The 27,010-nt window shown below is 39.6% G+C and overlaps 1 protein-coding gene and 1 long non-coding RNA gene across 3 annotated transcripts in view; both read left to right on the top strand.

Annotated features, from left to right (window-relative positions):
• LOC135241010 (uncharacterized) overlaps window positions 1-26,783 on the top strand; it is a 134,759-nt gene extending 107,976 nt beyond the window's left edge. For both annotated transcript variants that reach the window (XR_010325854.1, XR_010325853.1), the window contains one exon: window positions 24,639-26,783. This is a non-coding gene — a long non-coding RNA (uncharacterized LOC135241010). The remainder of the gene's footprint in view (window positions 1-24,638) is intronic.
• LOC135241023 (transcription factor Sox-1a) lies at window positions 8,883-12,687 on the top strand. The gene has a single exon (XM_064311123.1). The coding sequence runs from the start codon at window positions 9,730-9,732 to the stop codon at window positions 10,741-10,743; it is 1,014 nt and encodes a 337-aa protein (XP_064167193.1). The 5' UTR covers window positions 8,883-9,729; the 3' UTR covers window positions 10,744-12,687.
• Window positions 26,784-27,010: the final 227 nt, after the last annotated feature.

Raw genomic sequence — 27,010 nt, 5'->3', positions numbered from 1 at the left:
TGGAGGAATGGTTAAAGACCCCTCCAATACTTTTACCGATCTCATAAAAAATATTTTAAAAGACAGCTCGGTTGTGTTATCTTTGCAAGGGGAGCGTGCACAAGGGTGTGAATAATTGTGACACCTATCTTTTTGGGGAAAAAATAATACTTAAACAAAATAATTTTTGTTGAGCAATTCTATTCGTATAAAATAATATAATTTTCCCATTTTGAGCATACAATATAGCTTATTACCTGTATTGTTTATTTTGCATAGCCTTCTTTTCTCATCTTTATCAAGCATGTGAATAATTCTGGACAGCACTGAACATTATGTACTGTATGTAATTTGCAATACAATACTGTGACTAGATATATCTATAATAAACTGTGTATAATTCACAATGTGATATTATGACTCTGTTATAAATGGACTGGAATAGGAAAACCATTGACTGCATACCACAAATGAATACCTGATTTCCCTCTTTGTTAAAACAGGAGTCTTGGGAGTATCCCAAAAGGACCCGATAAGATCATCCTGTAATGGAAAAAGAGAAAGAAAATGGCTTAAAATGAAGAATGGAATACAGTTATTGTGTATACTTATTTCTGAGCATGTTTTTTTCGTGCAATGAGCTGAATTCAGTGAGAACTGTTGAAACCAGATGCGTATGAAACCACGTCTCTCCAGTCTGCTGTTGTTTTGAATACAGCACGTATCAGCACCTGCTGGGCTTCAGGAGTTTCATAGTGAGACAGGGCTTGATTAGTTGTGCAACACTAATAAACAGAAAATCAACACAAAGTGGTCTGCATGAGGAAGAGCTGAAATTAGCGAGGATGTTACTGAGCACAGCAGCATTTAAAAAAAAAAAAAAAAAAACAGAAAGCAACACGTGAAGAATTAACCAGGTTGGATTTGCTAATTTCTGCTGATTAGGATTAAAAGGCACCAATTGTTTTTCCACTTAGTGCCTGGCATGGCTCGGAGAGGTGGGAGGAGGGGGGATATGATTGTTTGTTGGTTGCCATCTTGCCTCAGGGGTATAATCAAGTCCATGCATTTCCATACAGGCTCTTCTGTTCTTGTGTGTTGCTTGTAGGGCAGGGATTTCAAACTCAACTGCTTGAGGGCCACGGCGTCTCTGTTTTTACCGTGTCTTTCATCACTTAAGTGCTGAATTCAAGCCACTGATTGGCTGAAGACTCTGCGCAACTGTTCTCTAAGGCCTAACTGGCTAGCTGCCACAAAATCCTGCAGATGCTGCAGCCAGAATGCCCCCCCGCCGGTCTGGTGTTTTCCCATCCTGGGCTGTGCACGTGTGTGCTTAAGTTGGTCCAACACAGGAGCCAAGCGTGGCACAATATTTCATGGCAGTGATGACGGGCAATGCTCTAGTTTTCATTAGGCCATGGGTCTGGCCTTCAACGGCCTTTTCAGCAAGACCTGCTGGAGCCTTCGGTTTGTTTTCCTTAGTTTCTTTTTGAGAACAACCAAAAACCGTGAACCGCTGTTATATAATACAAATCCCCACATTTTCAGCCGCTCTGAACTGCCATGGTCACTACAATCTGCACTTACTAAATCAGTCCCCATACAACAACACACCAGACTAGTTTCAACAATGCATTAGAAATACTTTAAGACATAAAACCCAAAACGTAAAATCACATCACTGAGAATTCTGTTTGGAATATTGCTGTACACAGATGCCCAAAATCAGAGGATGAGTATTTCTCAGGTGAAATCACTAATCAGGAAAGACAGGATACATTAAAGCCCTAAAGGGCACAAAAGCAGTTCACTGCACGGCCAAATATGTGGCACACAGGGGAAACCAGAAATAGAAATAAAAGGGTTGAGCACTTAAATAACATACATTATTATTAATAATAATAAATTATTATTAATAAGTATTATTAATATTACTATTATACTTGATAAACAAAAAACTACTTGACATTAAAATTGTAATTTTTTATTAAAATTGCTTCAACACCATTTAGCATAAAATGGGCCGGTACAGAATTATTATAATAACATAATAACATGCAATCTTTTACACTTGTACATGAAACATCGTAAATTACTTCTTATCCCAAAGTTTTAACCGGAAATATTCCCGGAATCAGATGCCACCCTTCCTGTGTACTGCATAAATCGCAGTATAACCGTAGGTTTTGGCTTCCCTCAGATTTGGTCATAGTTTATAACCTTGTGTGGCAACATACTGAACTGTTTATTCCATTCTTCTCTAAGGCAATATGATTTTAAAGAATTATGAAAAAATAATATATTTCATCCTACATGTTTTACTGCACCAGAAAGCAGGCCCTTTAAAAGAAAGACGTTAGTCTCACCGCAAATATGACATACGTTGTCCATTCTCAGTCTTTCTTGAGCAGCGCTCTGCCAAACAGAGGTAGGCTGTCAGAGCCATGTGGCTGTCAGCTGTGCTGGCAACAGGGAGGGAACATGGAGCGCAGCTTTGGGGTGTTATTCATGTGAACTCTGCAGGTGAAAACCGAGCATTAATACACCACATCGCTACAGCGCAATAACATATATCAGCTGAAACTTTCTGCCTCATCTTTTAAAAAGATAAGTTGTTCATTGTCAGGGAAATTGCGAAAAAATGTTTTTATTGTTTTATCTCTCTAAACCGATATACAGCTTTGTTTTAAGGAGCGAAATAGGGGGAAATGTACGTGATGTCAAGATATCTAACAACCTTGAACACAAATTAGAAATGCTAAAAGATATCATACTCTAAACTTAGGTACTAGATAATATTGTAGGCATTCATCAATAATCTTAACCGAATAAGACGTGCGTTCTGGGAAACAGATGTATCAAAAAGGAAGCCAAAAAGGAGAGACTGTTGCGGTGAATGCCACTGTGTGCAAAACGGAAGAGACTTCACTGCAGGTTGGGTATGGAAGCAGAGACTCGTTGCTGGCAGGCTCCACCCCCTTTCCTGGAAGCGTCGCAGCTGCTTTCAAGCCAACTGTTCAATCCTATTCATCGTCGAGAGAGGGAACAAAAAAGTGGCTATTTATTAGAATATTGGTTTTGTATTGTTCGAAGCCACACAAAAGGCGCTTCGTTGTGTAAGAAGGGGGCCTTTTGCGGAGAGAAACAATAACTTGAAATTGTCTTAAAAGTCTATCAATAATAAATTTCATTTTCCTTTCTCTCCCTTTCAGTGTGTATTGAGTAAGTAGTGGGATCGGGAGCTGGGCACGAGCGACCTAGGCACACTTAGCCGGTAGAGTTTGGTGGGGCTGGTGGGTTTACGAGAACCGTTCTGGCACATGTTTGCTTAGGAAAAGACATGACAATAGAATTGGGGGTTTACTGTTCCTACACCACTGTCTGCGATTGAAGGACAATGGAACTCGCGTAAGTCTGCATTACATGAATTAGAAATGTTCGCCTGTATGGGTGTAGCCTACTATTATTCTGTATTGGAAGAAGTGAGAAGTAGCCTATCTTTCTTACCACCGGAATATTCTTCTGACTTGATTTGTGTGTTTGTGCGTGCGCGCGCGCGCGTGTATGTGTGTGCGTGCGTGCGTGCGTGTGTACGTGATAGAGAGAGATGCATTATAGAGCTAAATTACAAGCTAGGAATAGATCAACCAAAGAAAATGGATAGTGTTCGTATAGTCTCTTTTTCTGGACCGAAAAACAGGCGTTTCTGTTATGCGCGTGGGCTTGTGTCGGCAACTCGTGTTTCGAGAAAAAGTGAGTCTAAAGTAACCTATATTCATTCGCTTTTTTCTTTCTTGCAGTAAGACTGAAATCATCATTGGAATCTGTAAATATGGGCTCAACTCTAGCAGCACATCCCACAATTAACTAAACACATGGCATTGTTCTTATTGCGCTTGTTTTCAAATGGTGACCCTTTATTTTTATAAATGGTAGGCTGTAGATATTAATGTATTATGCATTTTGACTTCAGAGTAAAGATGTGGTTATTTTTAAACAAATGAATGAACGATTATCCCTTTAATATCCTTAATTAAGATTATGGTCCTCTTTAAATTGCGTGTCACTCAGTCAATTTGACAAGTATTGCCGCAAGCGTTCATCTGAAGAAATCATGTAGGCTAAAGCACGTTGGTTTTGTCATAAAACCAGATTTCCTCCAACTTTGCTGTACAAGTAATTCAATATTGCCTTTCCGACACTTCCGCTGCAATGAACCACGTTTTAAGAAACGTCACATGCCGCACAACCTTTAGTAAATGTTTGCTTTAGTAAATGCGGGCCAGTCTTTTTTTTTTTTTTTTGTTGCGCGGATCGTTTAAAACGGTTAATGGCGTGCTGATGTGTTAGTAGGGGAGTCGAGCCACTGAATTAATAGGCGGCTGGTTGTGAAAATGTCGGTAAATTGATCAAGACATAGCCCAAAAGAACTCCGCCGTAGAAACGGGACAGCTGCACCATTCAATGAACCTATTCAACTTCAGTTTATGCTTGTCTCGTTTGAGCTTCCGGTTTGTATAGACATAGAAACTTTAAGTGCGGGATCCTCCATGTAGATTAAAACGGCAGTTGTAGTTAGCCAACATACAATCTGAAATACGCTACTGTTCTACGGCCTTCAAAACAGTGCTTTAGAAACTTCAAGTATATTATTTTATTATATTTTGCTGATTGTAGAATATCTCGGAAGATTAACACTTGTGTTCTCTGAGTAAAATGTGTACTTTACAATTGCAAACCCCCTTAACAACAACAACAACAACAACAACAACGCGTATATAACTTGCACTGCGAGGCATCCACCGGTGCTTGACAGATGGTGGCCTTCTGAAAAGTTCAAGAGACTATGCATTTACCATAGAGGACTGAGAGGTTAAGAATCTCCAACAGTGTTTTGCAAGCCTCAATCAGTCATTGATTTTCCTTTTTTTGGGAACACTAAATGTAGTTCTTCCAAATGATTTCTAATCTTTAAACGATTAGCCATTTTGGGTGAAATTATACAAACAAATGAATAAATTACTGGTTCTAGTTCAATAGAATCGCAGTATATAATTAGAAATTAGAGTGTTTACACCAGAAACCAAGAAAAATCTTGGTTATCAAGGTAAAACATTGTTGACAAATTAATGTCATATTTGTTCGAACTATCAACAGGTCATAACAAGTTCTGTCTAACGACATAAAATAAAATCTTGTTCCAAACCGTAATCAACGGATGGAGGCATAGGTATCACTCTATGTCCAAAATTAATGAAAGTATTGAAATAATTTATAAGAGTTTAAGATATTCGCTTTCTCGATTTGATACAAATGTATATAAAAAAAATAATATATCAGTCACTATTCTTCTATTTGTGGTCGTTAGCGTTGTAGTGGCGTATTCAGATAAAACGCGCGTAAAATCTACAAAATCAGCTCCATCGACACATTAACAGTGAAATATGAAAAAATATACATAGGAATAGTGGAAATGTGCATTAAATGCAGCTTTGCGTTGTATAATATAATTGTCTTAACTTCATTTCTGCTAAGTTTAAATCGTATGGTCAGCAAATAAATAAATATTTAACATTTGTTAATCTGAAATGTAAAAGCACATTGGTGCAAAGTCTTGAAAATAAATGAACTGATTGAAAATGTAATACTTATTGAACATAAGGTGACCGAACATTTAAATCACGTTATAGCAATGTAAGATTAGATCAGACTGGCTTTAGCCGGATCTTGCAATGTGACCTGAAACCTGGTTTCAAAATGTACTTTAAAACTAAAGACGCAGTTGCTAAACAAATTAGGAAGCTTGTAAAATGTAAGTAATTAATGAATTACTTAATAAATTACTGTACACTGTTCATGCCTAAAAAATGTTCCATTTAATTTACAATATACTAAAATGTAGCGTCTAAATCATTAATCATTTTCGAAGGAGAAGGGCGTGCTCTTTTTAATCAGAGCTTCACACATTAGCGCCGATTTTAGAGCGAAAATCCCATTTAGATTCTAAAACATGAAATTATTATTATTATGCTACGCGATCTGATCATTGTGAAAAAATGACGCATGCTGGACAGTTCAATGGAATTTCAGCGCAGCTACAGCTCCTCTGTGACCCTATGTGTTCATTGAAGAAGAAGAAAAAAATCATATAATCTCTGGAAATATTATCGGTGGTGAAAATCCATTTGCAGATCTTATGAGGTAAATTGTATTGCTACATGTGGGCTGGTCGCGTAAAACTGCATAAAGTGGAGCGACTTTACGCATATTTGATATTGAATTGATTAATAACATTATAATTTATAGCTTTTAAATGAAGCATTAGCCTACTTATAAGCCATATACTCTAATATAATAACTACCTTTGAACACATTTTCCTCTAAAATGTTTAAGGAACTTTGTTTTTATCTACAAGTAACGCGTAGTGTATTGATAACATGTGATTGTACACAACTGAGACTTCAGTAATTATCACGTGTTTAGTTATACTGTTAGACAGTCTTGTTTAACGTGAGGTGTTGCTTGTGTCTGTAGCTTGTTGGATTCACTTTTTATCCTGAGTTTTTCCAGCTGAAAGCCACGGAAAACGCTGCTTGAATATTGACGAGTGTGTGATCGCTGGATGTTGACCCAATTACACAATTCAACGAGGCTTGTATTGAATTATCTCATTCCATATAGTATAAGCATTAGCCTAATTAAAAGCTATAAACTCTGATATAATGATTAAATCGTTAGCTGTGCGGTAGGGAAGGGATATTTTGTTTTCCCTTCAATTAGTAGTTGATTGGGGTTTTCAGAACAGATCAGCTGTGAAATTTGAATTATACGTGTGAGCGTTTCTCACAGTGTGAACTGCGATTTCCAGATTCAACCCTCTCAGGGTTTTCTAGACTAAATTAATTGGTGTTCTACATGAAATAAAAAGCCTTCTAGGTACTTTTATAACGAGTATTTATTCATAGGGTTCTCGAACAAGTGGTAAAGCCTAAGGCATCGTAATCCTATAGTTTTTTTAAAAAATCCAGTTTAAGGTCAATTGATATATATATATATATATATATATATATATATACTATGCTCGTATTGCGCACGCATTTTTCACAATGAAGTTGGCCTGCCATTATCGTTCTTTGCTGTGAGGCTTGTAAAAACTGCCCTAAGCTTGTTGTTGTGGAGCGCTGTCTTTCAGCACCAAGGCATGTCCTAGCACCGCTTTATTAACCACCAGCAGACGGCGATGACGCGTGCTCCAACAGCTGCAAAAATGATTTCTTTGATATTCCACAGCCAAATGATGCTTTCACCCCCTTATTATCCAGTCCCCGGACGACACCAAATCGCTCACACGGAAGAAATTCTTACCACGGCCGGTATGAAATTGAACCAATGTTTGCCAAGGTGTGACATTTGATATGAGTGGCTGCTGCGCTTGCCAAGCTATTTAGAAAGACTAGCGTCACGAGGATAAAATAACCAAATTAATTTTACATTAAGTGGTAGCCTGCTGTAACAATGATAGCATATTTAAACTATAATTATAGAGTAAACATATCCCGTTATGTTATTTGTTTGCTTAGATGTGATGTATATGTTCATGTAGAAAAAATACCACATTTATTAATTTAATTGACTCACTTTCATTATTTAAATTGAAATTATTTTTCATTTTCTTAGTTTGACCCGAAAATGAAAGGAATACTGTAAAACGAATACTGTAAAATTATTTTTGACTATAAAACTTTTGATCGTATGCCATCCCCTTCTGTATTATTAACAAAAATAGCCCGAAAATATTTAGAAAATTCTAATATAGTTTCCCACTATAAGCTTCGTGATACAATTAATGTAAGGAAGAAAAACAATTGTGCCGCGATAATATTGAGCAGACAGTTGCAATTTGTATTCGCGTTGCGTCATTTAGCCTAGTATGTGTGCTTGCGGTTTATCCTCATATATCCTCACTACAAGCCACCCTCTATTTGGCAAACATAATGTGCACCGAAGACGGCGATAATTTCAGCGTGCCATTCAGAGCTTGCCTGTGGTAGGACAGAACAAAGAGGGCTCGGCTGGCACGTGTTGTGGGCGTCAGTCACCTGTTTCATAGCAACCGTCACAACAAGAAACCATTTGTAGCTGAAATTTACTCTGCAAAAAGGGTTTCATTGGTTGCGAGTCGTGGGAAATAAAGATAATGATACATATGTAATGCAAATTTAAACGTAGGGAGATTCCAAAATAACCAAAATTTCAACAACACATGAAAGTATAAATGAATCCAAAGGGGGTTGACAATTAGGCGACTTTTATCTGAAAATATACTGGGCCTATAGCTGTCACAGAGTCACAGCTGTCACTCCTGAGCTAAATCTAGCACTCCGTTGATGTGATTATATCAGTAATAAATAAAGACATAGATAAATAGCGTTTTTATTTCATCTTCAGGGCAAATGCAATAAGATGAGCGTTCATGTCCACTGATGGAACTACAAACCAGCCTAAATCTAACCTACATCCAAATGTTACACTTGCCCTTCACAACTTGAATTGCGCAATCCAATCAGGTGCCATTACGCAACCCAACGGCAGATTTTAATGTGCACATGTTCTTGTTATTATCAACACACATAGATGTTCGGAATACGAATATTACGTGCAGTTGAAAGCATAATTGAGGTAATGTTTACATAGTAATAAATATATCACTATATGTACTGGTAGCTCTTTCGACTGGCCTGAGTGTTAATATACATATCGTCTGCTAATATTATGTGTTGTTATGTGTTCTATGTAACGTATATATTATCTTAGCGCAGAGCAGCAGGTGGAATCTTTTAGGCCCTCGGCGATAAGGAGACTACTTTTTTGTTCACATTTCTTTTAAATTCTTCACTATTTTTTTTAAGTTCTCGTGACATGGCTACTGTAAACTATTCTGTTGACAAACAGAAAAATATTGGCTCCCCTTGAGTTGAGTGGTTATATACCGTGTGAGTTCACGATCTTAGAGGGATAACAGGTTATTTGTTCCTCAGTTTGCTCTCAAAGCTCTGTTCCGTGTCCCCGAATTATATGTTTCGCGTACTTTATTATACAATCTGGACATCGTTAGGGTCCAGTCTGGACGCAAACAAATACAAACCTATCATGCAGTCTTTATTTATATTTTATTTGTTGTCACACAACACTTCACATAGATCATTTTCTAGAAGAATTGAAGTGTGGAAATAGCTGCGCGATCAATCTCGTTAGTATATTTCATAAAAATCTTTACATCATGCATAGGGTACTTTACCTGGCAGAGACGAACGTTTCTAACTCCTTTATTAATATTTACCTTCCGCGCGAAAGGCCAGAGTGACCCCCGTCACACTCCTCCCACTGGTTAGTTCTCGTCTCTCTATGTCACCTGACCAACTCCATGCAAATCACATCATTTCTAAAACGCCATTGGTCGCCTCCAGCACATTTAATGGCTGTCAAAGCGCATCACATGGCTGCCGCACTATTAACTTCTCTACCCCGTAAGAGAAAGTAGCTCAAAGACGCTTTTCATCACAGTGGATGTGAAAAAGAAGTGGAGACGGAGAACAGTCCAAAGAAGTATCATTATCACACTGGATTATTTGACTTTTTTATTTTTGTCCTTCTATTTTTTGTGGAGGCTTGATCTGTTGCGCCAACTGAGCCGGACGCGTCGAAACTGAATGTTTCTCTGTGTTGGTTGAAACATTAAAGCCAGGTGAATGTATAGCATGATGATGGAAACGGACCTGCACTCCCCAGGACCGCAAACCAATACAAATTCGGGCCAAACGTTGCCAAACAACGGGAGCAAAGCTAATCAAGACCGAGTAAAAAGACCTATGAATGCATTTATGGTTTGGTCTCGGGGCCAGCGGAGGAAGATGGCACAGGAGAACCCCAAAATGCACAACTCTGAAATCAGTAAGAGGCTGGGTGCGGAGTGGAAAGTTATGTCTGAGGCGGAAAAGAGACCCTTTATCGATGAGGCAAAGCGGTTACGGGCCATGCATATGAAAGAACATCCGGATTACAAGTACAGACCCAGGAGAAAGACCAAGACGCTGCTCAAAAAAGACAAATACTCTTTAGCCGGCGGTTTGCTAACCGGGGGTGGCAGCGGAGGAGGTGTTGGTCTTGGGGTCGGGGTGAGTCTAGCAGGAGTCGGACAGAGGTTAGACAGCCCTGGTAGTCACGGAGGCACAGCTAGTACCGGCTATGCACACTTAAACGGCTGGGCAAACGGCGCCTATTCGGGCCAGGTGGCGGCGGCAGCGGCGATGATGCAAGAAGCGCATATAGCTTACAACCAGCACCCCGGCAGCGGGGCGCACCATCACCACGCGCACCACCCACACAACCCCCAGCCCATGCACCGCTACGACATGGCCGCTCTCCAGTACAGCCCAATCTCGAACTCCCAGACCTATATTAGCGCCTCTCCGTCGGGATACGGCGGGATATCCTACACACAGCATCAGAACTCGAGTGTCGCCACTTCGGGGTCTATCGCCACGTTGGGGTCTCTGGTGAAATCGGAACCAAGTGTAAGCCCTCCGGCTACCACTCACTCTAGAGCTCCTTGTCCAGGGGACTTGCGGGAAATGATAAGTATGTATTTGCCCACGGGGGAGGCTGTTGACCCGTCTGTTCAAAGCAGACTTCATACATTACCACAGCACTATCAAAGCACGACAGCAGGGGTAAACGGAACGGTTCCACTGACACATATTTAAAAATAATAATAATACGATAATTCAACCTGCAGCGAGCATGAGAAAACTCGTAACCAAATATTTACCTCTTTTTAAAGGTCTTCACCTACCTACCTTTTGTACAGAATGTTTTGGTGTTCTTGTAAATTGAAGGTACACAATATTTTGTTTGCCTTTTAGAAACAGATACGATATTGCAGAAAACATATTAGGATGGATTGTTTTATTTTGTCGACACCTGTTAAATCTAAGTTTACTTTAATTGAAGGCAATCCAAAGTTTTGAAGCCAATGCGCTGTTTCAGTGTGTTCAGTGTATCTATTTACCTCGATTTTCTTTGCAGATTCCCATGAATTTTCCTAACTAACAAAACCGAATATGGTCCCGTGTATTGAATACACATCAAACATGTTTCACAAGTTAAAGTTTTTTCTTTTCCATTTTACACATGCGTTTGTAAATGTAAAATTCTGCATCTGGATTTTCATTCTGTTGTAATATTTCTTGCAAATTGTATATAAGTTTTGTAATATCCTAGAAGTTGTCAAGAGAGTGCAACTGTAAATAGTTTACAAAATGCATTTCTGCCAGAAAAGAACGCTATCCTGATATTGCGCTGAATTATGAGTTAAATAAATTTTGCATATATGTTTCCCTGGTTCTGGAAAAAAGTGTAACACATTTCATTGTTTGTCTTATTTTGTGTTATGAATGCGAATGCAATTCAGTTTAAGAACATGGTCATTTTAAATCAACTCTTAGGCTATATTCCCTCTCTGTAGACAGAATTTCTCCGCTACACGCGCAATGTAGTGTAGCCTGTAGTGTCAATATTCTGACCTTCAATTTGAAAACAAACCGATTCTTTGAAGTGATTGCGAGAAACATGAACTTCATATAGAAAACACAAACTTACTAGTACCCAAAGCAAGAATCTAACAAATGGCAACGGCATGTAATTACATATTAGTCAGTAATAATTGTTACTGATTAGTCAGTAATGATCGACATAATTATTACACAGCTCTGGCAGCTTTGAGCTTTGGTTTATAATGGATAGGCCTTGCGAGCCAAAGGGAACATCGATGAAAAATAGCCGCAAATAAATAATTTATTTTAATGAAATTAATATAATTTTAATAATCAAATTATTATTAAAATGTATATTCATTGATAATTTTCATATAGCCTGTAATTTATGGTAGCCAAACTGATTGACATGTCAGATCAGAAGTTTAGAAATATGTGTGATTTGTATGAGTTATTATTATTATTATTATTATCATTATTATTATTATTATTATTATTATTATTATTATTATTATTATTGCTGTTGTTGTTGTTGCTGTTGTTGTTGTTGTTGTTATTGGCTTGTGTCAAATTTATGATAGCCTATAAATGTAAGCAGATTTTTGAAAGTACTGATTGTTACACACACGAATCCTAAGACAGTGTCTTTAAAGCTAAGCAATTCAGTTACACTGTGATGGGTAAATGTTATTTTATGATACATTTTTGTTTTTCAGTTTAGTATCAATACGATTTTACGAGTAGGCCATTCTGTTTAGAGTTGTGAAAATTACAGTAGCCAATTTCTGGGTAATACGATCGTTATGCAAACTGAAGGCTCTTTGCTGATTAATCATAATTCTCTTGGAAGTGTTACATTTGTTTGTAAAGTGGACAAAGTCTTTGTAATGAAACTGTTATTGACAACGTGTTTAATCACTCACTTTGAAGGTACGAATCTAACTGAGTTTTTAAACGGTTCCCATTCTGTTGACATTGGTTCCAACGCATCAGCATGTTGATTTAAAAAGGAATCTTCGTCTTTTGCATTTACTTAAAATATTTGAAACAAACAGCGTGCAGCTGATACATGAATTAAAATGTTAAATGGATTGTGCCACCGCATTTTTCACATCATGAGAGAACAACGAGAGAGAATAAACTAATTACATACAATTTCTGTGTTTTACATTTTTCTACGTTTCCAGCTGATAAGAACCTTAAAGGAAATTAGGCATATCTGTAGGCAACAACACTGTTCCAGTTTAAAGGTCTTAATAAAACGCGTTTAAACACGCGCATGAACGTACTATGCAAGCGTTGCCCAATTTGATTAACAAAACACAAAATACCATGTAACAATTGGTGAGTGCGAATACGCTCATGTCCAGCTAAAACATGTAAACGTACACTATAATTCCAACCTGCTTTTCTAGAATATATTTGCCGCCAAAAAAAACTAATGCTAAAGTTTTAAGAAGATTCCGTGTTTTGCGAAAGAACACGTTGGTTTATCAATATGATCCCCGCCGTCTCCTTCTGTTTTATTCGTAACATATATTCGGCGTTGAAACAAAATGAAGTCATTTTATTGGTTATATATTTATATACGTGTGGTGAAGGTATCTCTATATGGTAATAACATTTTTTTAACTGTAACTCGCCTGTCTCTTTGGGAACCAGAGGTCAGAGTTTAAGGCCTCAGCCTTGATCTCTAGCTACACAAAGAAGTTCCAATTGAATATGGAGTGCGGCAGATACAAAGAAAATCACATCATTCTCTGATGGATGGACTCTCTAATGATACAAACTGAGCTATGGGGTACACGAGCATTTGTATTTTGTTTTTTTTTTGGGGGGTTTTTTTTTTAGATTAGGTATTTACCATTTGTGTCCCAAACATAAATTGAAACACTAATTAAATATTTTAATATATAGCATACGTTGACCTTTTTACATTCGACAAAATATAGGCTATGAAATTCTTTGAATAAGGTGGCCGTCAAGAAAATTTTGTTCGTACTCTGATGACTGTCATCAGGGATTAAGATGAATGAGACCCGTAGTGGAGAGTGTTTTTGTGTCAGAAAGAATAGGATTAGGAGCCAGAAGGACTAACCCTGGGGTCAGCGGCAAGTCAAAGTCTTTCACGATTACCGACCGGAACAGTGATGTCATCCCGTGAGTTCCACCGCAACAAGTGGCACAACGAGGATTCAACCCGGCCTTCTCCGATGTTAGTTTACGATCTGTATATGGAGTAGTGTACTCTATGCACGCGAAATTTAGAAGTAATTTAATTCACAGGGTGCAGGACTTTAATTTTATATGTTAACTTTCTATGAGGATTCGACTTCTCCGATGTCATCTTACAATCAGGCTACTCAATGCACACGAAATGTAAACGTAATTTAATTCACAGGGTTCCGGACTTTCATTGTGTGCGTGTGCGTGTGTGTGTCTGTGTGTGTGACAGAGAGAGAGAGTGTGTGAGAGAGAGGGAGAGAGAGAGAGAGAAATGAAAGAGTTTATTCATGCCATCCCTCTTATTTTCTTTTACTTTTGTCTTGTGTGTGAGTGTGTGTGTGTGTGTGTGATAATGCTAATAACCTATATATTATATTATGAAATTCGCATATGATTTAGAACAGCAGTAATGTATTGGTTAACGAACATCATAATAAAATAGCACAAAATTTCAGTTTCACTAAACTACCAGTTTTGGAAATGGTTTTGAAAATCTCTGCTATAAATGGGCATAATACTTGTAGCTACATAGGCCGACAAATAATGCAGTTTATTTTTTGTTCTTTTTGTCCTGAAACACATGCAAATCTGACAGCAGTATGCATTTCACTGACCGTTTGTTCTGAATCATAGTTATTATACCCCATGGATGTAGACTAATGAAATGTGGTCAAATATTAAATTGTTAATATAGGCTAACATTAAAGGCACCACTGTTTAAGTTTTTTAAGAGTTTATCCGTTGAAACTCTTTGAACATTTTTCGCAAATATTTTAATTCGAAATTCTTTGATCCAGTGCTCTTGTGCTTATTGTTAGTTCTTATACATGTATGCAGTTGAAAGAGACGTGCGTGATTTTCTGTAATCTGATATATTTCTAAAATTGAATGAGGAATTTTGCATTATTATGTTATTATACATCGAGCTAAAGTTTTTTATTTTTTCCTGCTTTCAAAATGCCTTTTCTACGGTTTCCATATAGTACATATATTGTACTATTTGGATACGCGTCTTTTTTCACAAAGGAAATCAGATCGAAAATACAATATTTGGCGGCCTCAATTGCCTATGATCGTATGCAGAAAATAAAGTATATTTTTGTACTTGAGAATATCACCGAGTACCTACACACCTATGAGAGAGGACTACCAGTACAACTGCTATTTGCGTCTAATCTGCAGACATAAAGCTGCACGGATTTGCATTGAAAACACAAAGGAGGAGTAAGTCATGGCACTCCGCCAAATAAAAGAGAAATGTTCCGGTAAATTTCGCCAAAATAATTTACCATGTTATAAAACTGGGAAAAAGGATGGGACGCTCGCCTTATCTTGTAGGCGCCGATATATTCCGTACTAAGAAGCCATCACCGTTGGCTCCCATTTGCTATTTGTAAACCCCGATCTCTTGCACTCGGTGTCCTAAATGTGGATAATTAGCATCAGTTTATCACGCCTCTGCATATTTTCTCTTCCCACCAAAAAAAGCGCTCTCTGCCATTGGTTGCCATTCTGTCACAGAAGATTACAGAGACAGATTGCACAGAACGAATGTGCTGAACGAGATTAGAGAGGAAGAGAAATAACAACTGGGCCAATAAATTCCTCGCGAGGGCCTTATCGTGCAATTACACGTTGACATGTTTAACAATCTTGCAGCCTCTTAATCCACTGCTCTTCCAAGAGCTGAAATGCTGTGCCGCTCTATCTGCTATGCATTCTTCCAGTCGTTTAAGCACCAAGATGTTGGTTTAAATTCGCAGTTCGTGTAAAAGGAGACCGACAGCAATGCCAACTTTATAGGAAACTTTCTGCCCTTTGCTGGGAAAACAAATTACAAGGAAAATTTCAAGGACAGCAAATCACCCATGCCTATGAAACTGTCCCCTTGCCGGAAAAATACGTAAATTGTGACCAAACAAGAATTCTGTAATGTACTTGCGCTGGACAGTTAGACAGCTTTTTGGACAGATGCCCATCTGTCAAGCGTTTTTAGGCGAGGGAAAGCACCACAAAAATAATTAAGAAGCTCTTATGTCTACAAGAACGGCACAACCAGTACCGCCTATGGTACTCATAAAATGCAACATTAAATGTTTGACAAAAAATTAATGCACTGATGCGACAAGAAAATAATGTGGACAACCTTGATTGTGCACAACATTGCAAAACGTTTTCAGGCTGCCCGCACCGTGAGTGATGAGGGAATTGTATGCTTGCCTTGGTCATTTGTTAGAAGAGTTCTTGAACTTTTTTTCTCTTCCCTCCGCTGCGGGTTCGCGGTAGCGAAGCCTGTGTAGGAGTGATTGTGAGCGACTCTGCTGGAATTTGGCAGTGCCGGGGTTTGGAGAGCCGCCCCACGCTGACTCCCATTCAGACGGCCAGCTCGCTGTGAGGTTGGGAAGTTTCTCTGTGCTGCGAACTCAATGGCTTCTCAAAGCCGATTACAAGCCTCAGAGAATTCCTGAAGGGACCGAGCAGCGACGCAGGTGCAAGGGAGCTGAAGGAACCCTTCAGAATAGTGGCAAAGTGGGACAGGCCTGGAAACGCAGGGACCACACAAAACCAAGCGCACCCCGGGAATCACAGGGGCTTTGGGGATAAGGGGTGAAAAAAGCAAAACAGAGGGAGAGAGATAGCTTGCACATTTATAAATTACCGACCACATGGGAATTATTGGACAGAAGGGAAGCGATGTCTAAAAATTAAAAAAGAAAACATTTATAACAAATGGCTCCCTAATCGGCAAAGTTCGTGTGCATTTTTGTGAATCACAGCATCTGCAACAGAATGGCTGTATAACACTAACCAATTCGATGAACAGAATATATCTACAATAGTGGTTGTTATCAAAACTGTGTTCATTTATTTATCACAGGTGCAGAGAGAGAGGGAGAGAGAGAGAGAGAGAGAGAGAGAGAGAGAGAGAGAGAGAGAGAGAGAGAGAGAGATTGGGGGTGGAATTACAGTTGCATTTAATTTTTAAGACAAACGTCAAATCAATTCTAAAACATTTGCTAGGACATCCACAGCTCCGAACTAAACATTCCATCTCAGCGTGTCCTACCACCGAAAAATGTCATCTTGGACTTTATTGGTACATTCTACATTCTACTGTATTTTTACTGTCACCACCACCGTTGTTGCTGCTGCTACTACTAGCTTATTACTACTACTGCTACTAATAATAATAATAATAATAACAACAACAACAACAATAATAAACATAATAATTATACGAAGAAATTATTATTATTATTATTATTATTATTATTATTATTATTATTATTATTATTAATAATAATATTTTTATTATTATTAGTTGTAGTAGTAGTAGTAGTAGTAGTAGTAGTAGTATAACCGGTATATTATTATAACCGGAGCATAGCCGAAATCAATGAATCACTTCTATTTCAGCCGAACACGCTACTCTTTGTATTTTATTTCCCTGAGTTCCCATTTGCTTATGCAGGCATAGGCTACAGTATGCTATTTTTAAATATAGGTAATTCAGTAAAGAAACGACCGACCTTCGCAGGACATAGCTAATGCTTCTGGAGTAAGGCTTTTACATTTCGTAAATGGCTGAACATTTTTGAACATTTTCCTTGTGGATCAAGTTGAGATCTCTTTTTGACATTAAAAGAGAAGTGTTCGTGTTAAAGAATGGAAAGAAGAAACGCAATTCCAAGTGAAAACCAGAATTTTTAAATTGCGCCGGGTACAAAAATATCGTTCAAATCAAACATACACGTCTAATGATTTCATAATTTGAAAAGACGGAAAAAATCTGAAAACACCCATGAAGTGATAAAATGTACAGAAGGAAACAGCATGGCTTCATTGCGGATTTTCTTGTTAGCATTTGACATACTGGTACAGTGTTTCATTCCAACTGTAATTGCACTGCTTACAAATCACTATCAGCGATGTGCGTTTGCATCTTGGCCAGCAAAGGTTCTCGCACCAGGACCGCATATTTAATTGGAACAGTTTCTAACTATCAATTACTTAGGACAAACAGAAGATCCCAGAGGAGCAGTAATCATACTGCCAGCAGTACGCCAGTTTCTCATTTCCGCAACAGTGAATATTAATAGGAGGGCAGAGATACATAAGGAATTAACTGGGCTTGGGATTTCGCGGTTTCTTGTCCACCAGAAGACAGACTGCTTTTGCTTAACTCGGTTAACGACAACTTCTTGCACCAAAATAGTGTCTTCTCCAATTACTGTCTCCGTATTATCATTATTATTTAAAAAAAACAATTACTTATATTTACATGTCTTTGCTTCTCTTGTTGTAGCCGAATTGTTATGGTGAATTCACTTCTACTATGTTAAAATGGCCATTTTAACCGATGCTAAAAGCGCTATCAAAACAAAACATAATCAGCTCATTTATAAAATATTTTCAAAACGTGCACTCTTTCGTTCTGTAGCCACAATCATAACATGCTCACTGTGTCCGTATGAGACTAATTCCGATTGCGTCTATCTTAAAAATGTGACCCAGTTTACTTTTGTCTGTGCATTTAGGTAAATGTAATCTTTAAGAATTAAGCAAATCGCGATTTTGTCTCCCCAGCCATCTCAATCACTGTTAGATTTATATCAGAACCTAGGACCGATCTGGAACGGAGGGTTCTTTCCTCCTCGCCGAACATAAGCAGAAATCATCGTCTGGGTCGGATGAAAACTAATATAGACCAAGACTATAACTAGCTATACATAGGCTACATACATACACTCTCAGACAAAAAGGTACACACTCTTGTCATATAGGATGGTACCCGGTAGGTACATAAAATTGTACCCCTGGGCAGCAATACATAATTAATTTGTACCTTTTTGCTGGTTAAATGTACTTTTAGTACACAAATAGAACATTATTGTAGTTTCAGTTTGTATTCGAGACATACGTTTCTTAAACAACAACAATGTACCACCACTGTGTTTTTATTGCTCAGAGTGCACATACGTGCATACCTGCATACGCGCGCGTGTGTGTGCCTGTGTGCGTGCGTGTGAGTGTGTTAAATGGTAAATACGTTTAAAAAGTAGACTACAGCATTAACCCTTCTAAGATCACCATTACTTTAAGCAAGTTATATTATTACATGAGAACCGGGCTAATGGAGAGCCCAACTGTCTAAAGAAGCCATGCCTATTTGCCCACAAATGACCTAGCTACTACGGCCCACGAGGGCCAAGAGTGGCAGCAAACAGCTTTAACGATTCTGTGTAAGCGGCATATTTTTACGTTCCCATGCACATCCTAGAGTTTGCCTAATCCGTCACTTCTCCTCCCCGCCCTACCTGAGCCCTGTCATACCCACCAATTTGGGTGATAAAAGAACAAAGGGCGGTCCCACGGACCGGCCACGGTAGTCAATCAACCAGAACAGCCTATGCAAATGGTACAGAAAGGCGGGCGGATTGCGAACAGGGATCCCAATTGTTTGGCAAATTTCACAGCACCACGCAGCTGCCACTCTAAGTTGTCCGGGACGGTCTCCTCAGGCCTGGTTTGAATTTTCCAGTTGACCGAGGGAAAAACAGAAAAGGCAACGAATTTGACATAATAGCCTACTTTATGAACAAGAAACAACAAGTGGCCCGTTAGGCTATGGCTGACTGGTGGAATAGTTAAGTCATAAAACAAGAAAAGCTTTCAAAGTCGCCATTAATGTAGCCCTTTGCTTTATCTACAGGCTTTGATTCTTAGCCAATGGTGTTTGGGGGCTCTGAGAGGTAGCCTATTCGTTTGCGCGCGATACTAATTTTCATGCAGAGCATGTAATCTCTACATACTGACACCGGCGCGACGTTTCCTCTTCCCTTCTTAGTGGAATGCCTTTCAGTAGCCTATTAGTGACACTCTTACCTTACAAACCACTTGAACTGTACTAATCTCCCATCCGATACTGTTAGCGGGACAATTCTAAAATAGTCAGGACAATAGGATGCGTTTTAGGCTTTTAATCTTTGTTTGCCAACACTACAAAACATCTACTTTGTATACGTGTGTGTGTCCGTGTGATTATGCGTGAGAATGTAGGCTACCAGTTTTCCTGGAGCTGTCCAAGTGCTGAAATAAAGGAAATGCACTTCTGAAAGTAAAAAAGATGAACACATAATCGTGTGCGTTTCTGGGTACTACCATTCGGGGACTCAGGCCTCTTTAATGAAACAGTAAACGACCAATGACTATAAGTTACGCATGATGGCATGGAGTTGTGCAAAATTATTCAGAGAAAAAAAGTACATTTTGTCCAAGTTCCTTTATCTGTCCGAACAGGCCTCCCACAGCAGCGTTAATGTGGCATGAAATCAAGTTCGATATGTTGCCTATTTCTGGAGCATCGGTTTGAAGTCTGTCCTTGTGAATAGAGAGGCAACCCATTAGGCTTCCAGTGGTGGACTGGAAATCCAAATTATTCGTAATGAAGAATTGAATCATTGACTATTTTTGAACTAGAGATATTCTACATTTGAATTTCGAGACTCGACTTGGAAACTCAGTGTAACTCAACAGATGTGTTCTGTTGCATTTTCTGGGCCACTCAAAATAAGTTTGTCGGTTGACGTGCTGAGACGGCATGAGCGTGCCTTCATGCGCAGCTGGTGTGATGGAAGCACAGCCATTGACTGAATGCCTTAACCTACTTTTTAAAGCAAGAGTCCTATTTTTTCTGTTATTTCAGGTGATAATGACGACGCTTCTATAGTTGGTAATGATGACAGATCCCGAACCTTACACTGAATTCCTGCCTGAAGGCAAATATGTTGCGCAAAATGGGCTGTTGGAAAACTAGGTCCATAGACAACATCGGACTGCAAAATCACATAAACTGTACGCAAATTCTTATAAATTATTTTATTTTTTAGTTTAGTTGGACAACAACTAAGGATAATTAACGCCAAAGCTGGGTGTGCACATTAAATAAACAGAAAATATCGTGCTACCTCATAACCGCGAAAGTACAGGCTATAATTGCCCAGTTGCTGTTACAGTAAATGTTATGTGGTGTTTTCCGTGCTCCTTTATTGGGAATGTTTTATACGATGTGGATCCATGGCTGTGTTGGCAAAGCATCCTCTGTATCCCGATTTCTTATTTCCGTAGCTTGTATGATAGATATAGATATAGATATACTTTTATTGAACCCCATGGGGTAATTTGTCCTCTGCGTTTGACCCATCCTAGTTACTTAGGAGCAGTGGGCAGCCACAGTGCAGCGCCCGGGGACCAACTCCAGTTCTGAGGCCAGTGCCTTGGTCAATGGCAACTGATCTATGTATGATTTTGATAAGTCATTATTTAATGACCCCATTATTTCTTGTCTGGCTTGGTTTGCAGGTTTCTATGGTGTTTTGATTCTCAGCCGTTCCTAGACACCAGCACGCCACAGAGAGATATCCTTGCTGTACACGTAAAGGGTGTTATTATGAATTTGTATAGCCTAGTTCTTTTGGTCAAGTGTCCAAAGTAATGTGCATGCGGACACAAATCACGAAGACTGCCATTGAATAGCTACTAGGCTATACGCGCAGGGTGAAAAATTTAAATGCATTTTATTTTATTTTTTTCTTAATTTTGTTTTCGTTCCTTTTCTGTTTTCACTACCAGAAAATCCACCTGTGTTGTCTCATATAATCCTGTTAGTTGTGTAATTAAATGTTAAAGGAGAGATTTGCGGTTTATAAAAGTTGATTTTAAATAAGGCAGAAATTATATTTCACCACTGAAAGCGTTTGTCAGCGAATATAAGGCCTATTTTCTATGCACAAAGCTGTAATAACGTACTTATCCCATCAGATTGTCCGTGTTACAAAAACCGAAAGCCAGTAGCAGTGTTCATCGGAGAACAACTAGAGGTGACGTTATTGTTAATTGATTTATCACGGTTCTTTTCCATTTGAACCGCCGTTTTTCTGTGAATGAAATATTAGCGACTCAATAATGATAGCAGCTAATGAATTAGTTGCCTATTCATTTCGCCCACATGTGAACGCATTGTTTGAGGAAACGTGAATATAATTTCAAATGGCGCGAATGAGGTAGTGCTGTAAAACCATTAGCGCGGATCGTGGCTCTGCCAGTATAAATCTAGTTTATATCAAGCACAGATGCGCAAATTGTAACTTTTTTATGGACTTTTCACGTTTTGCAGCCTATGTAAACTGATTCACTCGCCAACCGATGGATTTCGTGCTCTGATTGATTGTTCGCCAAAGTGGCAAATTGACTGGCCTTGCCCATCTGGAATGGCCTCTCCTGGGATCATCAATCGTACAACACAGAAGAGAAAATAGGTTTTCGTTTTTACAAGCTCTCTGACCCTTTGGAGACCTGCAGTTTACTCAAGAGTCAGTTGGCAAACAAATTCTTCCACTCCATATGACAACACGCGCACACTTCCACACATGAAGAGTGCATTGTGAAGGACAGTTGCTATGGGAAAAGCGAAAATAAACCTACCATGTAGACAATTCTAAAGAGCGTCATTTTAATTTCTATACACTTAATTGTGTGATGGTTTTTACCTATTCAGTTCTGAAGCCTCCCTCCTGTTTTGTGGTCTATTTTTTCTGCGTCGCCGGTTCTCTTTCCTTTGAACACTTATGTATTTTTAAAGTAAAAAATGTATACACACATTATGCATGTCAATAGATGTGACTTTAACATGTTTGAGGTACTTAAATATAAGTCACTAATACGTCTTTTGAACATGTACTTAGATGTGGAGTGGTATGCGAGTGTTCTCCCTTCATTTGGGGAGTTCTGATAATTAATAGCATCCCCATGTTTAAGGAAATCTTTATCCAAACATTTCAAGTCTACCCAGTTAATTAGTCAATGCATTTTACTTCCTACACCCATTCTTAAAAGGCGTGTTCAAACATGGAATACATTTTTAATGTGTCATATCAATAGTGTAAACTTGAGGAAGTGTACAATCTAACAAACACATTAGCCAGTAAAAGTTGGTGGGACAAAAGTCCAGGATGAGATGGTAAAGGTGAGCTGTCTACAGGTAGATGATTCACAGGCCTGTGTTCCTCAGGGGCCTGTCTTCCAAGCAGTCTTCCAAGCAGACCGCAGAATGGCATGGTCTCAGATGGTTGTAGTGGATCACATGTGTATGCTGATGGTCAAGCAGGTACCTTATTCAATAGGTCACACCGGGGTTCTCTTCAGTTGCTCCAAGGCATTCTAGAATCTCAAAAGGACCTTTCCAACATGATGACAGTTTGTGGTGAGCAGTTGTAGAGTCACTGATCTGCGAGCACATGGTTCACATGCTTGTCATAGAATATCTTCTGCTGATGATAGGCAAAATCCCTGTTCTCTGTGGCTGCTCCAAGAGCAGAATGCAGCTTCTGAATCAGGCATGCAGCATAACCTCTGGGGACCCAGGTATTGAAGAATACAACTGTGGTCAGGAGTCCAACAATATGCTGGCGGGCAAATGAGCTTCTTGACCGTGTGTTTGAAAAAAAAAAGGAAGAGTAAAGCCAGTGGAAGAGTGAGGGCTGGCGTTGTAAGCTAGAGCAACTTGATTAAGCTATTCATCTCACTCACTTGACTGTTAAAAAAGCATCTTGACGTGTAGGTTGATCAGCATTCTCTCAAAATGCTCTACTATACCATCACATTGTGGTTGAAATGGGTCGGTCCTTGTCTGCTTCATGTGCAGCAACTCACAAATGCTTTTGACCAGATCGGACTCAAAATGACATCCTTAGTCTGTGTGTAGAGCCTCAGGGATACAATGTCCCCTAATACTTTTCAAACAGACACTTGACAACCATTGTGGACTCCTGATCTTCCATAGCTTACAGATTAACATACTTAGAGAAGTAATCCTGAACAGCCAATACATATCTGTTGCCTCAACTCATAACAAGGAGTTCCAGAATGTCAGTTGCCACCTTCTGGAATTGTGCTGTCGCATCCACAGTCCATTCCACTGGCATCACAGTAGATACACTTCTTACAACAGGATCATATGTCTCTTGCCATGAAAGGCCATTGGCACAGCTGTTGTGCTTGTTCAAGGACCTTTTATATGACCCGTCATCTCAAGGACGTTTTAGGGACATCTTTTGGATTCACCTTGGCCCAAAGTGGAGACTTGTGTAGGATGATATTAGAGTACCACTGAGGGCGCACAGTGCCCAGTGGCACTGTCTTTGCCGTGATCAGCTTGATTTTGGTAGCAAAGTGTGTGGGGGGGAAGGGGGGGGGGGAGTTACAGTTACCCAGGATGACCAGTGCCTCACCACAGGTACAGGATGCCAGAATTACAGTTTTTCAGAGGACTGCTTAATGTGCTCCCCTAGCATCCCACATTGCACTTCTGGGGACCAATCGCTAGCTCTGACGTCTCCTGCCAATTTGCCTGGGGTCGTGAAACACCCACTTGCCATGTGGGGCCACCTGCACGCTTGCACGCACACAAACACACACACACACATACACAAATGACATGCACATACACACACACACACACACACACACACCTGTATATATACATTGGCTGTATCTGTATATATTTTTTTCTTTCACTTGTCCAAGAATTATGGGATATGCCTTGGAGGGACTCTGCCTGTGTAATTTGCTATTAGCAGGTGAGTCAAACTATGCATTTTTCTCCTCTTTCCATTTGCCTTTTCTCCCTTTTCATCCCTTCCCTGCCTTTTCAGGGGAGCTGACAAAAACATAAAGGCTTCAAATTAACGTCAATTATGACGCCCGGCTGTGTAATTCAGCGTGTTATTTTCCACAAGGGAGCTGGATGAGAGTGCAGAAGTCGGTGCGGCAGGTACCCCAGGGGATGGCTGATTAACACGTGATAATCCCCTCCCCCGCAGGTTAAAGTGAAGGACGCCCCCGGGGCCCACGCTGCCCATTGATACCCACGTGGTGCTGATTAGCTCTGCGCTCCCAGCTGCCACCTGTGTGCCATGCGTCGCCAGGGACGACCACGCGCGCCAACCACCGGTGATCACCGCTGTGAAATGACCCCACACTTCTCCCAAAGAAGTGGGTTCCAAACTAACTCATGACCCAGTTTATTAGCAAATAATATTTTCCCCGGCCAGCCCCTTCATAAAATGCTGCCTTCTGTGTTCGAATACAGAATTCTAATGTGTTTAACATATGTCAAAACAGCTGCGCATGCATGAGTAGTGATGTGTGCATAACTAGAGCAGTGTTTAATTTGACTGGTGGGTGCCTACAGGCAATGCATAATATAAATAAAACTTTGTTATTCACACGTATCTCACACTGGATAGGGGTAGGCGGCGTGCCTGGGGGGTGACAGCATACACAGAGCCCCAGTGATGAGAAATGACCTCACACATTCACACCCACTGGGGGCTGTGCGCATGTAGGCTATGGGGGACTGTGGGGGTGGTGCAGTGGTCAGGCTGTGGATGACGGGAAGGCACTCAGCCCCTCAATGCTGATCATTTAAGTTTTCAACACAAGTCCTCCTATGAAACCCAGCAATGTGAAAGGGTTTAATATGGCTTATGGTATAAATGTCTTTAGTTAACAGAGAAATGCCTCAGGTTTCCTCACTTAGAGTAACATCTTGAAGCAATTTTCCTTTTAGTTTGTTGTTCTATTCATTTAAATTAAGAAATGTTCATAATTTGAATGAGTGAAAAGCCAACAATGCTGTGTAAGTGTGTAAATTCAGGACTCAAGGATCAGGGGAAAGCACAATTTCTGATAGATTAAATAGAGCTAAAGGTCTCCATGGATACGGACCAATCCAGAAAGGAGGAAACTGGTCATGGTGCATGTCACCTGCCCAATTCCTGATTGCGCCAGAACAGCAGTGACCCATTTATCCACAAATAATAAAGATTGCTAGTTGCAGCAATTGTGAAGCAAATGCAGTTTTCAGATTTCTTGGCCTGTAAATCACACACACACACACACGGCCAGTTCCTGATGTGTGCACATTTATGTTGGTGTGTGTGTGTGTGTGTGTGTGTGTGTGAATGGGAAGCTGTAGGATTTACTTAAGTAGGGAGGCGTGCTCGTCAGCGATACTCCAGCTGGAGATTTCCTCAGACACCCACCTCCACTCACAGCCTGCCTTGATCCACTTTCATAGTGATTATTACACTGGCCGCAGCAAGGAAATCTCTGTCGTGACAAATGAGCTATGGATCCAGGATTAAGACATGGTGAACACAACAGTCAGGAAGTGTGTGTGTGTGTGTGTGTGTGTGTGTGTGTGTGTGTGTGTTCCTGCATGTGTGTGTGTGTGTGTACTTTTGCATTATTGCCTCTTAATCAGGCTCAGTGCTTAGCACTGGGTCCTCTGATTTATGCTTCTTTTTACTCCCACACTTAGTTAGTTATTTATTTATTGTTTTGTTGTTTTGAGGGATCAACTGTACTGCTTGTCAGGAGAGATTCTTGTGTCAGGCCTGCAAAAATAACGCGCTATCTGTCAGTGAAAAACAAACCGATAAAGGCAGAAGCGGTGTCAAAGCTACTGCCTGTGCATAAACCAGTGGAAAAATAAACTGCGTTCATAAACAGTGACTTTCACCACATAATTGTAAAACACCCTGCAGCGGTTTGATACAAGTACAATGTTGACCATGTTTGCAAGTGTTACGGTTGTAGTTTAAGTTGTTTTTGCTAATTCAGTACATTTACACTGGACACAGTTTTAGGAAGAGCTTCCTGATTCTGTCTGCAATTCAGCAATTAGCTATGGTTGTCAAACCTGCTTTTATCAACATTTTTATAACCGCAATAAATTCATTATATAATGTGTCATACTGAAAATAAATAAATGCTTTACTATATTTCAATGATAAATCAGGATTTTGGTATGAAAAGTCACAGATTTCTTCACTGCAAAGAGGCTTTTTCATGCTGGCATATCAATATGAGTCTCTGTGAAACATGATGCATTGGATCAGGTATCTTTCCCTGTCTCACTGGCCCCTGTGTTTGTATGTGGGGGGTGGGGCTATGTTTGTGTATTGGTGTGCAAATGTGGAGTCCACTTCTGGGTATTTACTCTGAGATCTTCTCTGAGATTTAACCTCTCCCTTGAGACAAAAAGTACCACAATATGCCTTAAATCTTGGGTAGGATGCAGAATTTTAATACCTGGAAAATTATACTGTTATCCATCTTTTAAGACTCCACAAAGCCCAGCTTTACCTCTCTTCATCTGATTTCACATAATCAGCATTTATTTCAACAT

Source organism: Anguilla rostrata, chromosome 15 (genome assembly GCF_018555375.3).
Source record: "Anguilla rostrata isolate EN2019 chromosome 15, ASM1855537v3, whole genome shotgun sequence".
NCBI lineage: Eukaryota > Metazoa > Chordata > Actinopteri > Anguilliformes > Anguillidae > Anguilla > Anguilla rostrata.
Note: the sequence above shows the minus strand (reverse complement) of the source record. Positions and strands in the feature narration are given on the sequence as shown.